Genomic DNA, 21,545 nt, shown 5'->3' on the forward strand with positions numbered 1-21,545 from the left:
TTTTTTTACTCATTCCAATCAAACTCGTTTTCTTTAAAAATAAAATATCGATACTTAGCTAATACTAATATTTATTAATTTCTGTCTTTTTAATATTTAAATATTTTAGGTATATGATGTGATTAATATAGTCTAGCTAAGTTCTAATATATTATATAGTCCAACTAGACACATTTAATACTTTAACTGTTATGTATTTTAAATTAATAATTATATAACTCATTGATTAAAATGTTATCAATAAATTTTTAAAATTTAATTTTGAAATAATAAAACATCAAAACAATTTCACGAACAAATTAATTTTAACTTTCTCACTTTGTATTGAAATTTTGAAAGATTATATTTTTATTTTATTTATTTATAATCATTTCATTCAAAAGGAAGGCAAATTTAACAAACTGAAGTCACTATCAATGACCAAACTATCCTAATATTAACTATTTCATGCACAGAATTTTTGGACTCTGTAATGTTGCAATCTCATTTTAAGTTTGAGAAAATGCTCGAAGCCTGAATCATGTGTTCCACATGTAAAATAACTAGTATCATTTTTGCACATGTGAAACATTCAGATATGTAAAGAATAAACCAGACTATTCATATAATTGACCAATTATCAGCAAACGGAATGCGAAAAATCCACCATTTTATTATTGCCACCTAAAGGAATCGGAAAGACTCAGGCCGAAGCAGAAAATAATGGCCGCTTCCTGGTCCTGCTACATGTTTAATCCACCTCTACTAGATTTTCCAGAAGGTACGATTCAAGTATTATCAGAATATTCTTCTAAAGCGAGCAAAAAATGGCGGTAAAGAAGAAAAACTTTGAAGATTACTTTATCAGAGAATGAAAAGTGCGCCAACAGGTTGCGATGGAGAAATAAAAAATGGGAAAAAAGAAGCACATAGGTTGGTTTACCATCGCTATGATGACATCTAAAGATACTGAGAATGCGATGCAGCGAGAAGAGCTGCTCCAATGCCAGATCCGTCATTTGAGTGTATTATGTCGATGTTGTTCGATACTTCCTGGCCGAGCATCTCGTTAAGAGTATTCTCCATACACTTGCTATATTCACCGTAATGCTCGTATAATCCTCCATCCATGGCGATAACCGTCTTCTGTTGATCCCCTTCTTTTACGGTATCCTTCCCCATTTTCTTTAGGATCCCCAAGATTCCAGCAGCTGCGAGTCGAGCTCCACGTGTGGCAAAAATGTTGCATACCTCAACAACAACTTTTCTTGTTTTCAAGGAGGTATTAGATATCTGAATCAAGCACGCAACAAAAGTAATTAAACTTTAACATCCGACGCCAACTTGCAAATAAAGATCTACGATTTTCAGATTATCGATGAAGATGATCGTACAAGAAGAAAACTCATTCCACGAGGATCAATTGTGTTTTCTTTATAAACACAAACTCATAATAAAAATTAATGATGCAAATTGAAGTTCCGAGAGCTGAGAAGATGAACAACAATATGAATCTGAAACATTAAGACTTTTTTTTTATATATATTGCATGTCAAAAACAAATACCTCTAAAATATCCTTCAATTTATTCCCCACCACTTTAAGATCAGAGGACGTGTCATGATGCATTGCTGACGTATCAGGAGTTCTGCATGTTCAAAGTGTACGATGTAACTAAATCTAAATCTTTGAGTGTCACACCCATGCAAGGAAAATTAAAACAAATACACTCATGTTAAGCACATTAACAACCATAATGAAATGCCTCCTATAATGGGCATTTGAAATGTTAAGTAGCATCGTCTGCAGATGCAAAGAGGCATTTGATCTGATATTTGTCGAGCAGCCAACTGAAGCAATTTGTCAGTGACTTGCAAATCCCGTGTTCAATTATAGAAAACACTGCTGGAAAGAATTGAATGAACATACTTATAATTGTGTTGTCCGATTTTTACTCATTTCAGCGAAGTTTTATATCTCTTAACATCCAAAATAAAAAAGACAAGTAATTCAGCATCACTTTTGTACTGTAATAGCAAGTCAAATGCAATTTGCATATGTATGATTTTTCCAAAAAATACCAACATAAAACATTCAATAATACTTGATTTGAATTTGATTTATAAACCAATATGGGAAAATAGATGCATGGCATGCCTGAACAACAAAGAATCAAGAATGTTACTGAAAGTTCACATTTACAGTCCATGTGCTCTCGAGGATTACTAGACTTGTCGACATATTTTTTTCAACAACCTGAGGGAATGTTTGCGCTGGAGACGAATCTCCCCTTGATTGATAAGCACAGAGTCCAATCAAAAGATTTCCTATTTAACTTACAAAGTTATTCAGCATAAAATTTCTGAGATATAGAAGAGAATGGATACCTCAAAATGAAGGGTAATCTGAGTTTTGGTGGAACAACATCGCCGAAAAAAGCAGCTTCTTCGGCCATCCTTAGTAGAACTCTGCGTACAATTTCCCCCAAGTACATACCAGAAATAATCTTCTCAAAGATCTATAAAATCGAAGTGAAATTAGTTAATTGAGCAGATAGTAGCTAGAGAAGCAAAGGCACATTGACAATAAAAAATCATCGAAAACGAAACAGATTAAAAAATTACCTGTTCACCAGGATTTAAACTTTCAGAGTCCAGTGCAAGGTCATACTCAGTTAGTGGAAGATGTGATGACCTGAAGTTACCCCATTCCATGTTGATAACCTATAATCCAATCCAGGCAACATTTTTCAGTGACTTACCATTAGAATTTAACCACGAAAAGAAAAGCTGAACTTTGCTTACCATCTCGCCAGATGGAGGTAAGGCACCGTGCCACTTTGGGATTGCTTGTGCACGCTCTACATAAGCAGCATTTGTCCCAGTCCCTAAGATTACAGCAGCAACGACATCCCTGTTGAAGTATTTGCCTCCAGCTAGGGTTCCAACCGTATCATTGACCTGATACCAGCATTCTTTCAGGTCTACAGCTAGTGCTCAGAAAAACTATACTAAATTGATATTTTCCAAGATAAACATCAAAAATCAAAACAAGAAACGAAAAAAAAAAAACGTGTAGAGTTACCAGAGCAGAAACATGCATATCAACACCTTTTCTTTCCATGGATGATGTCAATTTGGCCACCACATCTTGGCCAACCTGTTTCCAAAAAATAACGCAAATCATTTCTTAACTTTAAAAAAATGTCGAAGAAAAATGTTAAAATTTAACACCTAGCTTTCAAAATTCAAAGAGTGTCCAAATTTGCCAAAGCATCAAATTTACTTCATCAAAAACCAAGTCGAATTGCTATTAAATAACACCAAGTTCAAGAGATTGGGACTAACTGCGTCATCTATAGAGAAGCCTTTTGTCCATCTAACAAGGTTACCAGAAGAAATGGATGTTTGCGTAACCGGAAATGAAAAGGTAAAACCCAATTCCCTCTTTCTTCCAGGAGGAGGATGAAACTCTTCACTTTCTTGAGAAATAAATTTCACAAGTTCGGCTGCAATATAATCGAACAGTTCCTGAAATCACAACAAAATTCGATAGTTGATATCTGAGAAACATTACGCATAATCCAAATACACATAGCTTTACCAATTCTGTACTAATAACAAACACTTACATCTGAAGTCCCGGTCATCAAATCCGAAGGAATAGGCACCTCACTAAATTCTTGATTAAGAAGACCACCTTCCCTCCCCCCAAGATGCACCCGCATCACACGAAAGTTCGTTCCACCAAGATCCAACGCGTAATAATATCCATTCTCATCACTGTATTAAGAGAAACAAAATTAAATTGACTCAACTTAACAAGAACGAAAACAGAAAATATCCATGATTGTTCTGATTATCCATATAACCATTGTCAACTAACACTAACTCCTTTTACCATCCAGCAATCTGATTAACCATAAAACAACAGCAGGAAACCATAATCACAAGCAGAGCTCCACAAAATTATTTCAGGAATAAGCTGAAGAATTACGTAGCACAGACACTTTATTCAATCAACGTGTCCTGTTCCGGAAATGTTTCGGACACGAAACTTCATTTTTAACATAGGAAACTTTAAAATAACACCTTTTCGTTTCGCCGTGTCCGTGTCCGTGCTACCTAGCTGAAGAATCAAACTTGAACTAGTCTTATGATTATTAATCAAAATCCATACTCATAAACATTCAAATCAAATACCATCCAGCTAGTATAAGTTCATAATTATCTCCATTTTCTCAAGAAATTCATCAAAATAAGAACATCCCACTTCAAATTATGAGCTAAGCATTAAAAAAAATCAGAAAAAAAGAATCAAAATTTATACCCGGAAGGCAAATTATCAACATAGCTAATAAGCATCTTCAATTTACTGCCACCTTCAGAAGCAAGACCAGCATGCATCTCAACCACCATGGCATCCGCCACCTGTCTCAGCTTAGGAATAGGCGTGGCACATTTCTCCTCCAGCTCCTTAACTATCTCCATCGCCTTAGCCCACTTGCTATCCTTCTTCATCTTCTGCCTTATCACCATTGCAGCTGCTGCTCCGCCCGCCACGGCGGCTACACACACAACCGCCACCACAACTTTTTTTTCCATAATCAAGAAAATAACACACACCCAACAAGCAAAATTCAATCTTATAGCAAAGGGTACTGCTAAAATTCCCGAATAAATCAAGATTCGTATTGAACAGAGATCTAATGAAAAAAAATGAAAAGAAACAAAAATTTATAAAAAATTTGATGAACAGAATTGAATTGAATCGTTGGGTTGTCTAAAAATTTATTAGAAATGAGATTTGTTTTTCGACAGAGACTTTTATTTTGATCCCAATAAAATGGTTAATTGTTGTTTACTGTTGATTTGTTTGGTCGCCATAAAAAAGAGTGTGTGTATGGTTTCTTACAGATTTACTAATTTCAAGTTGGTGACACGTGCCTCTTGCCTGTTATTTCAACGCCAGTTTTTTGTTTTTGACTTGACTAATTTGTTTTTTTTAATTAAATAGTATCATAAACAAATTATGTTTATCGACAATATTATCCAATTATATAATAAGGATTTATAACAATATCAACTTTATTAAGTGCGAAAATGATGTAAAATTATGATTTAATTAAATGTAATTTAGCATTGATATAACGTTATCCACCTTGAATTAGGACCAATCAGTCTATGGTTAAAAATTATCCAAATATCTGATTTGTAATTTCCATGTTTGAATCTTCAATTGATATAGGATTCCTTTTTAGGAATTGATATATATATATATATATATATATATATATATATATATATTTACAATTTTAACACATACATAGAATTTTGATTATAAAATAAATTTTAAAAATTAAATGAACCATGTTCCAACTAATAAATAGAAAACTAAATAATTTGTACTACCGATGACTCAATAATTTTTTTATTTAAACAAATGATCTAAAAAAATATTTCTTTTTGAAAATATAATTAGCATCAAATTTACAATCACACCGGTTGAACTGACAAATCAAATTTAGTTATAAGAAAACACTAGGGTTGCTTTGCTTCGATGGAAAGGTCAAATGCAATTACATAACCAACTACTACCTCTCGCTTCATAAAAATAAATAAAATTCAATTTAATACAACGATTAAAAAGCCATAGTTAAATTAGTTATTGTACCCTTAATTTAAGTAACATCCTTAAAATCATTTGTCGTATGTTTTAAAAATACAAGTCACTTCTTGAAATTTGCAATATATCATTAACTAAAACTTAAAACAATATATTTCATTTTTCAATTTAATTTATAAAATTAAAATATTAAATTTACTAATATTTCAAAACGTCGTAAATAGTAACTTTATCTATGTTTGTAAAATATGGGTAGAGTATCAATTTGGGTGGCATACAGAGATGAAGTTGGCAGCAATCAGTTGATATTCCTGGGATATAATGTAAAAGATAAAAGAGAATTTATTGGAAGTATTGATGATGACAAAGGAACCAACTACATAAAAACATGTCTATGTCCATTTATACCTAAGATTAGGCACTTTTTTTTCTTTGCATTTCAACATAAAGCAATAAAAGACACATTCTCAAACTGAGTTGCCATGTGTTCAACTATTTTTGTTCGAATCTATTCTGAGTTCTACTCATAAAGCAAATGCTACTTTCTTCTTTATGAGTCATGCAAAGTGAAAGAACTGTTAGCTTCCACTCTATATCTTTACCAACAATTTTAGACGCAAGCTTTATTCTCATCGGTCTACTCGACGAGAATCTTCTTTTTTGTTGGATACGCCTAGATATGACACTCGACACCCGTCATGAAAAAAATAGGAGCAGCTCGTTAAACACTTAACGAAATCTCATTTAACAGCATAGCACAAGCAGAAAACAAAAGGAAGGTAGGGAGAGATTCTTAATATTTTCTTAATAATAATTACAGAGTGAGCACAAGGCACAGTTTATAGCGAAGAAATCCGGGACAACAAAAACAATAGGCAGCCACACATATAAAATATTGTACCTAAATCTTAAACCCGCTTTCACACTGGAAAAATATTTATCTCGAAGCCCACCCACCTCAAAACACTAGAATGCTTCCGCCGTGAACATAAAAGGACGCAGAAATAGGAAAGGAAAACAAACCAGTCCCTTTATCATAATCCGAGCAAAATGATTGAAAGCATTTGACGACTTCACTGCCGATAAAGAGCAGATACTTTCTCCATTGGATTTGATGTTCTGATAAGCATCCCTGGAAAAGAAACAAGAAACGAAAGCCAGCAAGAAATGTGACACTTACGCAAATTCACATACCCAGATTGCTGGCTTTCCGCCTTCTAGGTGAAAATGTTGCAGGAAAATAATTCTCACTATATTCACGCCTTCGATGTCAAACTTAACCTGCTATAACAGTAACCGGAAAATCAACCAGAAGAGCAGTATCAAGAAAAATGTTGATAAAATAATGAAAAACAATACCACTTAAAATTTCAAAGCACGTGCCTTGTCACAGGCTTCTGCAAAGCTTCTACAGTATTCAGAGCCATCCCAACTGACGCAACTCGCTTCAATGAGAAGGGGGGAAAGAGGCACAACAACAAAAAAATTAGAAAAACTGCCCGAAGCTCAAACGTTTATGACAGCATGCCAAACTAGAAGAAATTACTGCAACAGTTTCAGAGTAAATTACTTGACAACATGAGTACATAGAAGGGTTTAAATTTACAACACGGCAACAGCAACATAATTCATCCAGCTACAAATATCTCATATCCTTTAAAAGTAAGTCTAAAAAAGAAAGAACAACTTGTCTTGGTATTAAGAGCAGCAATATGGACAGCAAAATATGCACAATTGGCCAACCTTTTTGTACCACTACTATTTGAGAAAATGGTACTAAGCAATATGGACAGAATAATATGCAATTGGCCAGTGTAATTCTTCTATTTGAAAAGGTGATAAGAAGAACAAATAGAAAAAAAGTTGTAAAAGAACAGATGATCATATGCCGGAACAGAAATAAGAAAGCAAAGTAGAAGCTAAAGAAACTTAAATCAAAAACCTCGAACTGTTCCTGCAGTACTCCACCACCATCCGCAATCTTTAAAGTGGTTTCAGAATCTGCATCACCGATATAACTTTGAGAAGATAACAGGTTATTACTTCCTTCAACACTCCCATCAATGCAACCATTGTTCCCCTCACTGCTGCCAGCTGCAGATTCATTTCCTACATCCTCACTCGATATTGAAGTTACAGCACTGGAATTTGATGTAGATGTTCCATCAATATCACTAGGACAAAACGGCTTCCTATCAAGCAGTGATATTCCATTCCCTTCAGCCAACACCAAGCACTCTGGAGATGCATCACCAAACTTATTTGTGATATTTTCAGGAGTCGCTGAGTCTCTGTCAGAACCATCAAAATGTCGTTTTTCTGGCGTCCCATTTTTCAAATCAACCTCGTCAGAATCTTTTTTCCTTTTATGACTTCTATCACAAGAACCGCTCTCTGGAGTGCATGATTTGCCAATTTGCTGCTGCATTGTAACCCTAGGATGCCGAAGCCGTTTGTAACCATTTGGAAAAACGTAAGAAGGAAGTTGCTTCCTTCGAACATGAGAGACATATATTTCCATTCCTGGTTTCCAAAACATGTACATGTTTATTGAATTCCTGAATTCATCAACTGTCCCTCGAATATCAAACTGCTGACCTTCTTGTACCATCTCCCCCTGTTTCCTCTGCAAGCCCATAAAAAAGGCACAATGTGCACTTGGTTTGGAGGTATCAACATACTCATGAGGGTAGGGATGACATTGCAACTTCCCATATGTGTCACGCTCAATCTGTAATTACAGCAGCAAAAAATAGAAGCAGATAGAAAACATATGAATGTACTCTATACATAATTAAGAGTCTAAAATGGCATAAAATTTACCATAAGAGTCAACTGCCTTAAACGGGATTCCACCCAGCCTTTCCAAGAACGCAAATCATCTATATCAGCAGCAATTATGTCAACCTGCAGGTAATTTTTGTAGCTTTCGAAGAACATATATGGCTCAAACAAAGTACTCCATTGGATTTTATTCAGTTCTATCTCCTAAAATACAAAACAAAACACGTGTCAATATGCTATCCTACAAATAAAAAACACCAACAAAAGCCTCCGGCTTCTCACCTCACATGTCTTGTTACCGTACTGGAACTGCTCCATCATGACTCGCAGTGTACTTGTTGAGACATTGTAGCTAGAATTCATGCATGGGTAAGCAGGTGTTATGATTGGCATATGATGAGTGCGATCACGAGGGTTCTTACGAGGATCCCAAACAGATAATCCGACTTCATCTTCTTCAATGGGACACAGCATCACAGGGTTTGGCCAGCGCCACTGTGTATACACCCTGAAAAATCTAGAAACAAGCATACTGGGAATAGCATTTGGGTAAAGTTGGCACACTCGAGCAACAAGAAGAGCCCAGTTAACGCCACCAAGAAATCCAGTGACCTGGACATTGTAAAAACAAGATCCAAAAAAAAAAAAAGAATCATGAAGCCTTGCAGAAGATAGGAGGAGACAGGAAGAAGGAGCATCAGTGCAAAATTGGAGGAGAAAGGAATCACCCACATTGGAATAAACTCCACGTCTTTTAGCCCAAAATTTTAAGCACCGAAGCGTAGTGCAAAAATTCTATAATTTGGAAAAGGAAAATAAAATAAAATGAGAAAACAAGATCCTGAGAATCAAACATAAATTTCCAGCTAAATCTTAAATCCAAAAAAAGGTCAAAGCATCAAGACAGAAGTACTTAACCTCAACGTTAGGGACAAGCTTAAGAATTTGATCAGCCACCCTGCAGCCGTTGAGACTCCGGGCAGTAGGCTCATCAACATCATACAGAACAGAAACATTTGAGATGTCCAAGTCCTGTTGACAGGTCCATTAGAGGATAATAAAATTCCTTTGAAAAGATAAACATGATTAAAAAGGGTGTATATTAAATTGAATTGACCACCACAAGCCAAAAGCTACAGGAAAATTCAATTGTCCCACTTGACAATAACTAAAACAGCCTTCTCAAAGGTACGAATGCAGGCAATTTATGAGCATCAAAGCATACACCAAAAAAAGGTCCGTATATACAATTATTATAATCAGTTGCATGGTTATTCGATGATATAATAATGGAAAATCTTATAGGTTTTATAAAAGAATCGAAAACATCCTTACTATGCAACCAATTACAAACCAAATGTCAGAAGAAATTTGATATCTCGGACACAAGAAAATTCACTAATAACAATGAATTTTCATATGCATCGTTTATAAAGGTTATCTCCACTTACATCTGGAACCACCAAAAGGGAGATGCTTGCATACAGAAGATCAATTGATATTCCATCGAACTTGAATCTCATTACAGGAACATGAGCATCTGGAACTGGTTGTAACTCTGTAACTTCTTCCATTTCTGCCAAAATGTTGTGTAGTAAAAAGAAAAAATCTTCCTGAAGAAAATAGCCCAAAAATTAGATATACTAATGCATATGATAAAAAAATTCATTGAAATACGGAACTGAGCTTCAGCTTCGATAGTTACCTCTCTATTTACATAAGATGGCCCAACACACAATGTGTCAATGTCAGCCCCAGGACCATGCACCTGCCAACTCTCAAGGTTTTTAGAAGAGACCATAGATAGCCAAAAGCAGCTTGTAGCACAAGTTCATAGACTGCTATCAGAAGTTCCAACAAAATTAATGATTATATTTATATTATGCCGAGACCTTTCAGATTAAGTTTTTTTTTTTTTGGCACTGGATATAAGTGTTTCAAGAGAACATAAACATCATGAGTGGATAAAACACAGGGATCACGAACTCCAAATCTAACCCAACATAAAACTCTCTTCAGCAAATTTCACCAAACAGTTTCCAAATCGTGTTTTAAACGAAAATTTACTTCGAAAGGTGCAAACTCAATGCCAAATGAACACAATTGAATGAGACATGCTATACAGTTACTACAGTAGCTTTTCTAATCCAGAAGAAATCATGACGTCAACAATATAAATAGTTAACGACAATGAGAATGAAAAAGATCCGTACTAAAAAGCAATTGAAAGACCAAAGAACATACCCCAAGGCGATAAGAGCCGAAAGTAAATATCACAGCATTAGCATCCTCCACCATCTGATCTGTGTATCCCCTCAAACGAGTGAGCTGTCTTACCCAATCTTTAACAATCTAACATAACCACCGGAGAAATCACCAACAAAATATTAGTAAGGTAGTTCAACACACCACAAGTACTCGACAAAAGGAGGAAAATAACTTTTAGCATATATTTTATAGGGAGGATCATAAAAGCAACAATATGCCAGTTTAAAAAAACAACAAAAATAAAAGTGAAAGTGAAACATATAAGAATAAAGACAAAATATAGCCTTGACAAATCATGTGGAATTATTAATCCACGAATGCAAAATTTAGAGGAATGAGTTTAACAGCTTAACAGACATGAGTCATGACATACTGATTCTACCAAGTAATGGCTAAGGAGCAAAACATTTCCATTTAAACCAAATAAACTGAAATAAAAATCTTAAACTAATTCATGAGAATATAAGTAATCAGACATTCCAAAAGATCTAGACATGCAAAATTCTGATTCAAGAGGATGAAAATTGACTTTTTTTTTGTTTCGACAAATAAGAAACTAACTTGTCGAATAAAGATCGACACTTTGTAAAGGCGAAACACGAAGAGTAAACAAAATACTAAGATATGAGTTAGACTCAGAATCATCATCAATTAAAAACTGATTTCAAGTAAAATAGTTTCTTCATACATATTCATACTATAGAGCATACACAGGGTCATAGTCATAGATTTCCTAAACCTCGAATTGCAAATGGCCCTACTCTTTAACAATTTCCGGATATGAAAACGAACTCAATTATAACATATTTACACCTTATCTCGTCTCAAGTATGTCCTCTCACTTCCACTTCGCTTATAACCTTCTACTAATCGTTGCTCCTTAACCTCTGGATTCTTAATTAATGTTTAATTTCTTTTAATTTGATGTAAAACTACTTTGTGGTCGGAATTACACGACAAAAAGCAGCAAACATAATTGCAATAGCAAACAAATAGAATTACACGGAATAAAAAAGAAACAAACCTGGCCAATGCGACCGAGAACCTCCTCTCGCTTAAGAGCTTCATCTTTGCTCTCATAGAGCCCAGCATCACCCAAAAACTGCTCATAAACCAAAACAACAAAATTAAAATTTCATCACATAATACATTTAATAATTTCCTATTAATGAAAATAATGAATTAATCAAATAACCTTCTCCAAATCACGAGTTCTCTGAATATCAGCTTCGGTCGGACCGGCGGTTGATATCGGTTTCCTTACGCCGTATTGTTTCACCGGCGGGGAGGAGGATGCACCCTCCGAGCTCACCATCTCGGTGACCTAATCAAAACCCACAATTTCTTGATTTTTTTTAGAAGAAACGAGAAAAAAGAGACGAAATTCGATTAAATTTCAAAATTGATAAAATAGGAAACCCTAATCCAAATTGATTTTGGTTTAGGAAGAAATTAGGGATCGAATCAAAGAGAAAGCGACAGAAGCGGACCGATTGGTCGGTGCGCTCGGAAGAGAAGATTCCTCTTCTCTAAAGGACAGACAAACCGGGTGGATTTGTTGATTTTTTCGTGCATTTTTTTTTCTTATTTATGTATTTCATTTTAAATATAATAAAATTTTGTTAATTTAATTATATTATTAAATTATTATTAAAAAAATTAGATTATATTTAAAAAATAAACCTTTTACATTATGCTATAGTATTTTTTTTATCAAGCGTAGAATTAGTAATTACACTAGATTGCGGGATTATTTATTTGATATTTGATTATAAATACTTTATTTATTAATTTATAATTAAGGCTAAATTCATTTTTGGTTTCGTAAATTATACGATTTTAATTTATTAAGTCTATCATCTTCTATTTGACCTTTTTAAATTCTTAAATTTTCACTTTTTGATTCATTGAATCCTTAAATGGATACTTACTTAAGGACCTGATAACAACACAAATGAACAAACCTGAAACAGCACATGAACCGAGTAGATCACGCCGAGAAACCAACCCAACTAATCAACCAGAACGCATAACTAACAGCATGCGTAGAAGTAGCACCATCTCGGCCGCACCGAGCACCATATATACCATCTCGGTCACCGAATGTCATACATAAAAGTAACATCTCAGTCTAACCACACACCATAAAATACCATCTCGGTTCCACCCGAGCTCACCTTCAACAAAACACAACGACAAACTTGTCAGGACGTACCCTGACATTCCAGACAACATCTGCACAGACAAAGAGAACGAAATCAGGTCTGTCGGCCCAGACAAAGAGGAACAACACACATAGTATAAAAGGCTAAGGGAAATTAGGTAAAAAGGTTAATTCTCTTTTTCTCTCAACTCTTAACTACCTTTCACTTCTTCTTCTTTCTCTCACTAAACGGTTACTAATTTGACCGTCGGAGTGGTTTGCCGGATCCCCTTCCGGCATCCTTCTCACGGTTGTGCTGTGCCTTTCAGGTGTAGCTATGGAGCTGTCGTCAGACCGGAACGTCGCTGCTGGTTCACAAGTTATCAGGACCTAATAAATTAAAAAGCGAAAATTTAAGAACTCAATAAATTAAATGAGATTTACTTAAAAATTCAATAAATCAAAATTTGAAATTTGAAAAAATCACATAAAAAATTAAATACCTAATAAATAAAAATAATAGTATAGTTTAAGAATGTCAAAATGAGTCTAGCCTATAATTAATAGGGCATATGAACAATTGATACCGATTTTTAAAGTGTTGTGAAATAGTATTTTGAAGAGAGTTGTGTGCTTCATTGCTGAGAGAGACTTTGACATCAATCATTTTGTTATTGGTTAAATGGATGAATGTAATAAAAATAAAGTCTAAAAATAATATTACTTTTTCTTTAAATAGAAGTTCAACAATTTTAAAAAATAAAGATATAATTCTCTCAGATTGTGTTGCCTGTTTAAAAGATGACTAACAATAATAATTAATTTCCGCTAACAATTAAAGTAGGTCAGGTCTATCTTTAAAAAAACAAAAAGATGCGATCTCAAAAAAAAACAAAAAAAAACAAAACAAAAAGATGCAATTCAAAAGAATTGAGAGAAAAATTGATAATTACACTACTTAAGACAAAATAATTTTAGAATTACGCCCAACATGTTTCATTTTGATAATTAGAATTTTCATCTTTTTTCTTGCAAAACTAACTTTCAAAAAATAGATAAATACGACGTGAAAGAAGAAAAAGTAACAGTCAGCTCAATCTAAGATTCTCCTAAAATTGCTCCGAAAATTTAAATGCACGAAAATCTTACCTAATATACAAGATCTTTGAATCCATGAAATCAAAGATATTCGGTTTTTAAAAAAAGGGATTACAGAGAACTGAATCAAAAAAGAGAGAGAGCAGATTTGATCAATTATTTCAGCTAGTCGGAGATTCATAATCAGATCATGAAGAAGGAAGCTAATCGGATGTAATAAACCGAAATCAAGTAAGTCTATAATTGATATTGAAATTTATAGTATAACAAAAGTTGTGATCGGCGATGAAAAAGAATTGAAATATGTTTTCAGAATTATAATTTTTTTTATTGATGAACACTATGAAATATTGAGAATATCCAATGGTCTATTGTAGGTACTGATTAGAATTAGTTTAAGATTAATACTAATTTTGCTTATATGGGTTTTTCATTAAAACTGTTTTTATTAAAGAACAATGTCAAATTGTGAGGTTAACCATTGGTTGTAAATATTGAAGTAATGAGGATAATAAACGTTTGCACATGTTTTTATGTAGGAATGACGACATTGAAAATAATTCTTTACTGCAACGGCGTATGGGATGACAGTTTTAACTACTCGAATTACAAAATCAAAGGAGTTTTGCTTAAGGAGGACACGGATTTTGAAATGCTGAAATTGCTGATATGTGGTGTACTGAAAGAGAATAGTTGGGAAACCAATTTAGATATCAAATATCAATTGGAACCTAATCAGCAGCCAGTGGATATCGATGATAATGAAAGTGTGCAGTTCTACATAGAACTGAAAAGAAACGAAGCGAGAATGACTCACTTTCCTTTGTGTGTCACGGCGAAACAAGTTGAAAATCATCAACTTATGATTGATATCAACAATGTACCTTTGAATAATTTTGAAGAAGAGCCAATGGAAGAATCATTCTCAGGTAACACGAGCTTTGATATTGTGAAATATGTTGAATTGATATGCAAAAACTCAGATTGTACAGAAGAGGAGAGCTTCAGTATACCAGCTGATTCAGAAATTGTGTCCACCACCAGTGTGAAAGAAGTTTATATTGGACAAGTATTCAAAGACAAAAGGTATCTTCAATCTTGTCTTAGTTTTTATGCAATTGAGAATCATTTTCAATTTAAAGTGAGTAAGTCGTGTACGAAGGAATATTTGGTAAATTGTATAGATGACAGTTGTAATTGGGTTGTGAGGGCTTCTAGCGACGGGAAAACAAAGATGTTTGTTATTAGACGATTAAACAACATCCATACTTGTCCCACTGAAATCAGAATGGAAGAGAAACGGCAAGCAACCGCTGCAATAATTGGTGAAGTTATCAAATCGAGGTTCTTCAATGTCAAAACAGTGTACACGCCGGCAGACATCATAACTGACATGCAAAAAAAATATGGGGTGGTTTTGTCTTACAATAAGGCATGGAGGTCGAGAGGGAAGGCGCTTGATACCGTTCGTGGTATACCGCGGGAATCGTATTCTGTTTTGCCTAGTTTCTTACATATGGTAAGGCAAACGAACCCCGGATCAGTTGTTGATTTGATTAGATCTGAAGGAAACAGATTTAAATATGTTTTCATGGCTCTGGATGCATCTAGAAAAGGTTGGATCTATTGTAGACCGGTTATTGTAGTGGACGGGACGTTTTTAAAATCGAACTACGGCGGAACCCTACTTACTGCATCGACACAAGATGGGAATGGTAAAATTTTTCCACTAGCATTTTGTGTAGTTGATTCCGAAAATAATGAATCCTGGAAATATTTTTTTATAAAACTGAAAGAAACTTTTGAGGAGAAGGACAACTTGTGCATCGTTTCCGATAGGCATGAAAGCATATCTAATGCTGCAGGAACAGTTTTTCCAGAAGCTAGACATGTAATTTGCATGTATCATCTCTTGGGTAACATAAAAAAACACTTTAGAGTAAATGCGAAAAGGTTGAGGGACAATTTTTTTGGGGCTGCGAGAGCATACACATTAACTGGTTTTAACTACTTCATGGAAGAGCTCGATAGCATGAACGCAGGAATACGACCGTACCTTGAAGGAATTGGATTTGATAAATGGGCAAGATCACGTGCAAAGGCTAACAGATACTCTACAATGACATCGAACATTGCTGAGTCGATTAATGCATCGCTAAAGGCAGCCAGGGAATTGCCTATATCAACACTCTTAGAGTATGTGAGGCGTCTAGTCCAAGAGTGGACATATAAGAATAGGAATATTGCACTATCAACGGGAACAAAATTGACGAATAGAGCAGAAAATGAACTGAGGGAAAATTATGCGACATCTATGACAATGAAGGTAACAATCTGAGATAATAAGTTTTTTGGTTTAAAATTTATTTTGATACATTACTATTACATTTTAGTAAGTGTTCAATTGCGAAAATTGACCAACAGTATACTAACTATTGTCTAACTATGTACTTTTCAAGTTAAACATCACTAAACTAACTATTGTCTAACTATGAACTTGACAGGTTATACCATCAGTAACCTTAATATATAGTGTCGAAGATGGTGGTGGCACTATGACAGTGAAGCTAAAAGAGAAGGAGTGCTCTTGTGGAAGGTTTCAAATCGATGAAATCCCGTGCCCACACGCCATTGCAGTTTTGACCAAGTTTCATTTAGATCCATATCAATATTGTTCTCAATTTTTCACCAAGGAAAATTTTCTGAAAGTTTATGAGGCAGTTGTTTATCCTGTGCCTAGTAAAAGTGAATGGGATGTGCCTTATGAAGTTGAAAGTATTGAAGTTCGACCTCCTATCGTGAAGCTACCAGCGGGGCGACCAAAAAAACAAAGAATAAAGGGATATGCGGAAGGAAACGGAACAATCAACTGCAGCCGATGTGGAAAAAAGGGACATAATAAGAAGACTTGTCGGGGCATACCAAAGTAGGAATATATATGATAGAAGAAATTACTACAATTGTTTTAGTTTACATCGGATCATTAATTGGTATTTCCTTAGTTGCATTTTTATGATTTTTACAATTGTTCTTATGCTGTTTTGACATTAAAAGATAAATAAGAAGAAAAATTTAGTAATAAATGTATGAAGTGTGTACTGTCTAGATGATAATTAATGTGAGATGCATATTTGACAAGTTTGTTTTAATTAGAACGTATGATTTGTTATCCAAATAGTAACCAAATATGTACCTAATAGCATTACAACATATCTAGAAAATAAAATGATTAAAACACAAATATCCAGACAACAATATAATTTAGTATTCCAAATAGTATCCAACTATAATCCAATTGGCAACTACAAAATGTATTAAGTTTGGTAATAGTCGGCCAACTATTACCCAACTGTAAAATTACTAATGAAGTACTAACAGATAATTCTCGTACAAACAACCACAACAAAAGTGACACTCATCCCAAACCGAATTACAATAGTGATTAAATTCATGCCTGAACCTAAAAGCGGCTGAATATTTTCAAATACAAACAAATATCCAATAAAAAACACACCAGTAACTCTTCAAGAAAAATAAAGAAAAAACAAGAAAAGCCATGAAAAACCGAGAAGCAATAAAGAAAAATTAGGGAACCAAATTAGTATGCCAAATAGTACCCTGATATAAGCCAATTGGCAAACAAAAATGTATCGATATCGTTAGTCGGCCAACTGTTAGCCAACTGTAACATTAGTAATAACGTACTAACATAACAAAAACTGATAACAAAAAAAAAGTACACACTACTCTATGATTTGTTTAGCAATTTTCTTCGGTCTCCCGGACTTCAGTTTAGGTTTCGGTTCAACTTCCTCGTCGCTGACCACGTTATCTTGAAGCTTCATTTGTCCATATCGATACAAAAGCCAACCAAGACGTTCACGATGATTAATGATCTCAAAATCAGGTGGCATAGGTCGGTTCTGTATCAAATGCTCAGCAAAGGCCAAAATAAAGGCACCACAATCACTGTAAGAAAAATAGTAAATCAAATGTTGAATTACTTAAGACAAATTCAGATGGAAAATAAACTAACCTATCGTCCTGGGTTGGCAGACCATCGACATGAACAATAACAAATGGAGCACCAACAGATATATGTCGATAAGCAGTAGATGTCAAATCAATATCCGGACGAAGATCATAAAAATCCAAAAGAGCCAACATTTTGGGAATCACCATTGAATATTTGACAGCGGCTTCCTAGGCATCAAAACGGGCTGTTGGAGACTTCAAAGAATTGTAGATGTATATACGCCTATCTTTGAACACTAAGCGCCCCAATATCCAATGTTTTTTTTTCCCTAAATGCATTGGGAAGAGGACCTCGTCGACATCCTTCCAATGTGTGTTGCATAGCATACCGTGTCCTTGCACATAATCAGTCACAATGTTAATATCCTGGATTGTTGTTACATCTCCCTTGTTCTTCAAATAGAGTTTAAACAAACCCATCAATCTGTTGTCAAATAAACAGTCTGTTGTCGTTATTCGCATTCCGTTGTGTGGATTGTACTTTGCTTTCTTGCGAATGTAATACATAACGATATCGATATGCTGAAAAATGGCAGACATTAAAAAAGCAATCAGTACTTATATTAAACAATGGCTGATTATACAAAAAAAATATAATTGTCAAATGCTTACAGAATCGTCTAAAAATTTTCCGCCATAAACCATAGAATAAAACCATTTCTTATCGGAAATGCTTGCAACTTCAAAGTTTAACGCTTGGGGCAAAATATTGTCTTTTGGCGTATATACGTCTCTCCTACAAACATTGACAACAGTAAACGGATAATGTGAAATTAATAAGCATATTATAGTAAATAAACAGTTGGTATACCATTAGTATATATGTAGCAAACCATTGATAGCATAAAAAATATATAACACACCTAATGAAATGTAATTTAATTATATATAAAATGCTGAAATGAAACTCACACTCTATTTTGCCTAATTCCTGCTTCAATCCAACAAAGGAAGTCGATTTGATCTGGAAAAGTTGTAGGAATGCCAAGATTATCATCTAGGGGGTGAAATCCTTTACGCTTTGTAAAAGGGATATCCATAACAACATTACAAACTGCAGCTGCCTCCTAAAAAAAATTGAGAAAAAAAATCGTTAAGATGTTATCAAATATATAAACAACTAAATTAGAATGTTTCCGGGCGTATATAAATGATTACCTCACCAACACGTGCTTTTTCATACTCTCTTTCAACTTTGTCAACAGCTTTATGTAAAGCACTTGGATCGATATCCTCAAAATAATGAACAGGTGTTTGAACATTCTCGTCAGAGACCTTAAAACATTAAAAAATGTATTATGAAAATGAAAATCATAAAAAAGAAACGTACAAAATATTGCGGAATAATATAACCTCGTAAATGAATAAAACACCTTGTTAATTTCTTCTTCATGACCAACCGTCTCAGTAGCACAATTAAAGTCATCTTCGGGTTCCTTATCAACATCATTCCCATCATTTTGAATCTGATCCAAAATTGGCGGAGCCGATTCATTATCAGCTGTATGTCTTTCCACAGCGTCATCGGCCCCGTCATTAGAGTTCTTGGGCATACTTTGGGTAGCTTTTGCGGCCGAAACATTTTCAGGCATATCCTCCTACACAAACATTGAACATACATTAAAAAAACATTAAACTGTAATGATATTACGTGTGGTTGACCATCTAGTAACCTATCGTTATCGACCAGTTGATAGTATGTGGTTAACCATATAGTACCTAGTGGTTAACCATATAGTACATAATGGTTAACCAAATAGAATCTAATGGTTAACCATACAGTGAGTAAAGGCCTAACGTATATTAACTAAAATATGCTTAACACATATAAAAAAGTATAAAAAAAAGTTACTTATGATTGAACCGTTTACCGTCACATGTGCGCGATGATCATTCAAACTCAAAACACTCTTCAACTCAGACAAGACACTTAACACTTCAGCAAATTGAAGCTCAACATAGGACTTGAATAATGAGAACTCGCTATACATCTTTCTAATCTTTCCATTCAACTTGGAATCCCTATGTCCAACATGTGTTGTTTCCTCGAAGACCACTTTACGTTTTCCTTTCAAGAACATAGCATCTAACACAAGAACTGACCTCTCTTCCTCAGTTGGCTTTAGGTTGCACAATTTCAGCTGCATATGCATACAGATAGTGTTTTGTTAGCAGACAATAAAAAACAGTTAACTAATGGTTACTCATACAGTATCCAATAGTTAACCAAAAATATAAGTGAAGAATTAACCACCTAGTAACTAATATTAACAACTAACAGTTAATAAACTATTTTGAAAAATAACTACACCTATAAATACAATTAATTAAAATATATACGTACATCTTCTGCAGATTGGTTGAAAATATTGCGTGTCAAGTACTCACGATCCCGTGCAAGTGGAACTGTCCACCTCAATATACGAGGGATAGCTTCGCCAGAAGAACTTCCCAAAATTCCATTGGCAGCCGGGCAACACTCCAAGAACCATGTTTGAAATGCCAAAGGAAACCCATCATATCGGACTTGAGTAGGAGGTATACCAATATTAGGATTTTTTTTTAAAAAATCACATCCTTTGACAGAAGCTAATTTGCTTTTCAAAAATTCAATAGTTCTTTGAAACACGTCTTTACCCCACGGAAAATTTTCAAATTCACCATTACCAATCATATTTATATGTTCATCACGAACGTAGGAACATGGCTTGTTATTATATAAAAATATCTCAACAAAGTACAAAAGAGCAAGTTTTAAAGCCTCATCTTCGTTTGACCAACGTTTTTGAAGAAAACAGTCCTCCACCCATTTTTTAGTAACTTTTTCAACATTTCCAAAACAATTTGCCTTAAAATCAGAGTCAGAGTTCAGAAAAGGTTTCTTGTCAGCGTTACCACAACACTTAAGACCCGTTATTAATGAAAATTCATCAATTGAAAATTTCAGTAATTTCCCGGAAACCTTTAACCAAAGCTCGTAAAAAACAGGTTGCTTAACCTCTCTCAACAATAAAGCGTGAATCAATTGATATTGAAATTTAACATCCTGCATTTCTATAAATTTTCCAAAACATGTAGATGAAAATTTTGCTAATGTTTCTGGAGTCAAAGTTCTTTTAATGTTTGAAATAACTTTTTCACCGGAATGATGGGTAACCTTAACAGGAAAACGGTCCGAGGGTTGTATGTAATAATCCCAATCCTACATAAAAATCATTCGAATAAACTTAAATAGTAAATTCACACAATCAAAGTAATTGACTAACAGAAACAAAAAAACATTAGCATATGATTCTTTTAAAATTTTACTAAAGAAATCCAAACACTTACTGAAACAAATCAAACACATACAACGAAACACTATTATAAACTATATAACCGAACCTATCAAAAAATTTAAATACCTTTTTAGGCAAACCCGCATATGAAACAGGCCTATCCATCTTCTTCGGAGGGATATCAAAATCCTCGAAGTCACTGTCGTCATCTTCACGCACAGCCTTTCGACGATTCTTCATTGTCGCCGGAATTGCATTAAACTCAATTTTTCTTTTGCTAGAACTCGGACTAGATGTGGATTTCTTCATTTTTTGAGGGGGTGAATTTTTGGAAG

General features: G+C 34.3%; 4 protein-coding genes across 6 annotated transcripts; 1 reads left to right on the top strand and 3 right to left on the bottom strand.

Moving 5' to 3' along the window:
- Nucleotides 1–632: 632 nt before the first annotated feature.
- LOC126682297 (hexokinase-2-like) lies at nucleotides 633–4,866 on the bottom strand. The gene is made up of 9 exons (XM_050377912.2): nucleotides 4,309–4,866; nucleotides 3,611–3,761; nucleotides 3,327–3,509; nucleotides 3,064–3,138; nucleotides 2,784–2,939; nucleotides 2,604–2,702; nucleotides 2,367–2,497; nucleotides 1,546–1,627; nucleotides 633–1,272 (listed from the first exon to the last, which is right to left on the bottom strand). Exons 1-9 carry the CDS (start codon nucleotides 4,581–4,583, stop codon nucleotides 940–942), a joined length of 1,485 nt encoding a protein of 494 aa, XP_050233869.1. The 5' UTR covers nucleotides 4,584–4,866; the 3' UTR covers nucleotides 633–939.
- Nucleotides 4,867–6,384: 1,518 nt separating this feature from the next.
- LOC126680981 (nuclear poly(A) polymerase 4-like) lies at nucleotides 6,385–12,216 on the bottom strand. 3 transcript variants are annotated; one of them, XM_050376312.2, is made up of 12 exons: nucleotides 11,852–12,216; nucleotides 11,681–11,758; nucleotides 10,633–10,740; nucleotides 10,094–10,156; nucleotides 9,840–10,001; nucleotides 9,307–9,420; nucleotides 9,121–9,183; nucleotides 8,671–9,000; nucleotides 8,428–8,592; nucleotides 7,547–8,335; nucleotides 6,988–7,049; nucleotides 6,385–6,885 (listed from the first exon to the last, which is right to left on the bottom strand). In XM_050376312.2, exons 1-12 carry the CDS (start codon nucleotides 11,969–11,971, stop codon nucleotides 6,861–6,863), a joined length of 2,079 nt encoding a protein of 692 aa, XP_050232269.1. In that variant the 5' UTR covers nucleotides 11,972–12,216; the 3' UTR covers nucleotides 6,385–6,860. The 3 variants fall into 3 exon arrangements, with proteins under 3 accessions (XP_050232269.1, XP_050232270.1, XP_050232271.1); XM_050376313.2 differs by having other exon boundaries at nucleotides 6,964–7,049; XM_050376314.2 differs by lacking the exons at nucleotides 11,681–11,758; nucleotides 11,852–12,216 and having other exon boundaries at nucleotides 10,094–10,226; nucleotides 10,633–10,706.
- A 2,222-nt stretch (nucleotides 12,217–14,438) lies between these two features.
- Nucleotides 14,439–16,827, top strand: LOC126680678 (uncharacterized). Its single transcript, XM_050375840.2, has 2 exons — nucleotides 14,439–16,223; nucleotides 16,402–16,827. Exons 1-2 carry the CDS (start codon nucleotides 14,439–14,441, stop codon nucleotides 16,825–16,827), a joined length of 2,211 nt encoding a protein of 736 aa, XP_050231797.1.
- A 1,257-nt stretch (nucleotides 16,828–18,084) lies between these two features.
- Nucleotides 18,085–21,545, bottom strand: LOC126682780 (uncharacterized). Its single transcript, XM_050378539.1, has 8 exons — nucleotides 21,337–21,545; nucleotides 20,277–21,134; nucleotides 19,804–20,073; nucleotides 19,306–19,530; nucleotides 19,091–19,207; nucleotides 18,845–18,999; nucleotides 18,545–18,668; nucleotides 18,085–18,454 (listed from the first exon to the last, which is right to left on the bottom strand). Exons 1-8 carry the CDS (start codon nucleotides 21,517–21,519, stop codon nucleotides 18,101–18,103), a joined length of 2,286 nt encoding a protein of 761 aa, XP_050234496.1. The 5' UTR covers nucleotides 21,520–21,545; the 3' UTR covers nucleotides 18,085–18,100.

This window comes from Mercurialis annua, linkage group LG5 (assembly GCF_937616625.2).
Source record: "Mercurialis annua linkage group LG5, ddMerAnnu1.2, whole genome shotgun sequence".
In the NCBI taxonomy this organism is placed as follows: domain Eukaryota; kingdom Viridiplantae; phylum Streptophyta; class Magnoliopsida; order Malpighiales; family Euphorbiaceae; genus Mercurialis; species Mercurialis annua.

Excerpts from the sequence above, each read along its gene's own strand:
- LOC126680678 (XM_050375840.2), top strand. The coding sequence starts at position 14,439 with ATGACGACATTGAAAATAATTCTTTACTGCAACGGCGTATGGGATGAC. Across the intron at positions 16,224-16,401 it reads CGACATCTATGACAATGAAG|GTTATACCATCAGTAACCTT; the intron begins GTAACAATCTGA and ends TGAACTTGACAG.
- LOC126682297 (XM_050377912.2), bottom strand. The coding sequence starts at position 4,583 with ATGGAAAAAAAAGTTGTGGTGGCGGTTGTGTGTGTAGCCGCCGTGGCG. Across the intron at positions 3,510-3,610 it reads TGATGACCGGGACTTCAGAT|GAACTGTTCGATTATATTGC; the intron begins GTAAGTGTTTGT and ends TTGTGATTTCAG. Across the intron at positions 3,139-3,326 it reads GCTTCTCTATAGATGACGCA|GTTGGCCAAGATGTGGTGGC; the intron begins GTTAGTCCCAAT and ends TTTTGGAAACAG.
- LOC126682780 (XM_050378539.1), bottom strand. The coding sequence starts at position 21,519 with ATGAAGAAATCCACATCTAGTCCGAGTTCTAGCAAAAGAAAAATTGAG. Across the intron at positions 21,135-21,336 it reads ATGCGGGTTTGCCTAAAAAG|GATTGGGATTATTACATACA; the intron begins GTATTTAAATTT and ends ATTTTTATGTAG. Across the intron at positions 18,455-18,544 it reads GAAAATTTTTAGACGATTCT|CATATCGATATCGTTATGTA; the intron begins GTAAGCATTTGA and ends GCCATTTTTCAG.
- LOC126680981 (XM_050376312.2), bottom strand. The coding sequence starts at position 11,971 with ATGGTGAGCTCGGAGGGTGCATCCTCCTCCCCGCCGGTGAAACAATAC. Across the intron at positions 11,759-11,851 it reads GAACTCGTGATTTGGAGAAG|TTTTTGGGTGATGCTGGGCT; the intron begins GTTATTTGATTA and ends GTTTATGAGCAG. Across the intron at positions 8,593-8,670 it reads ACGGTAACAAGACATGTGAG|GAGATAGAACTGAATAAAAT; the intron begins GTGAGAAGCCGG and ends TTTGTATTTTAG.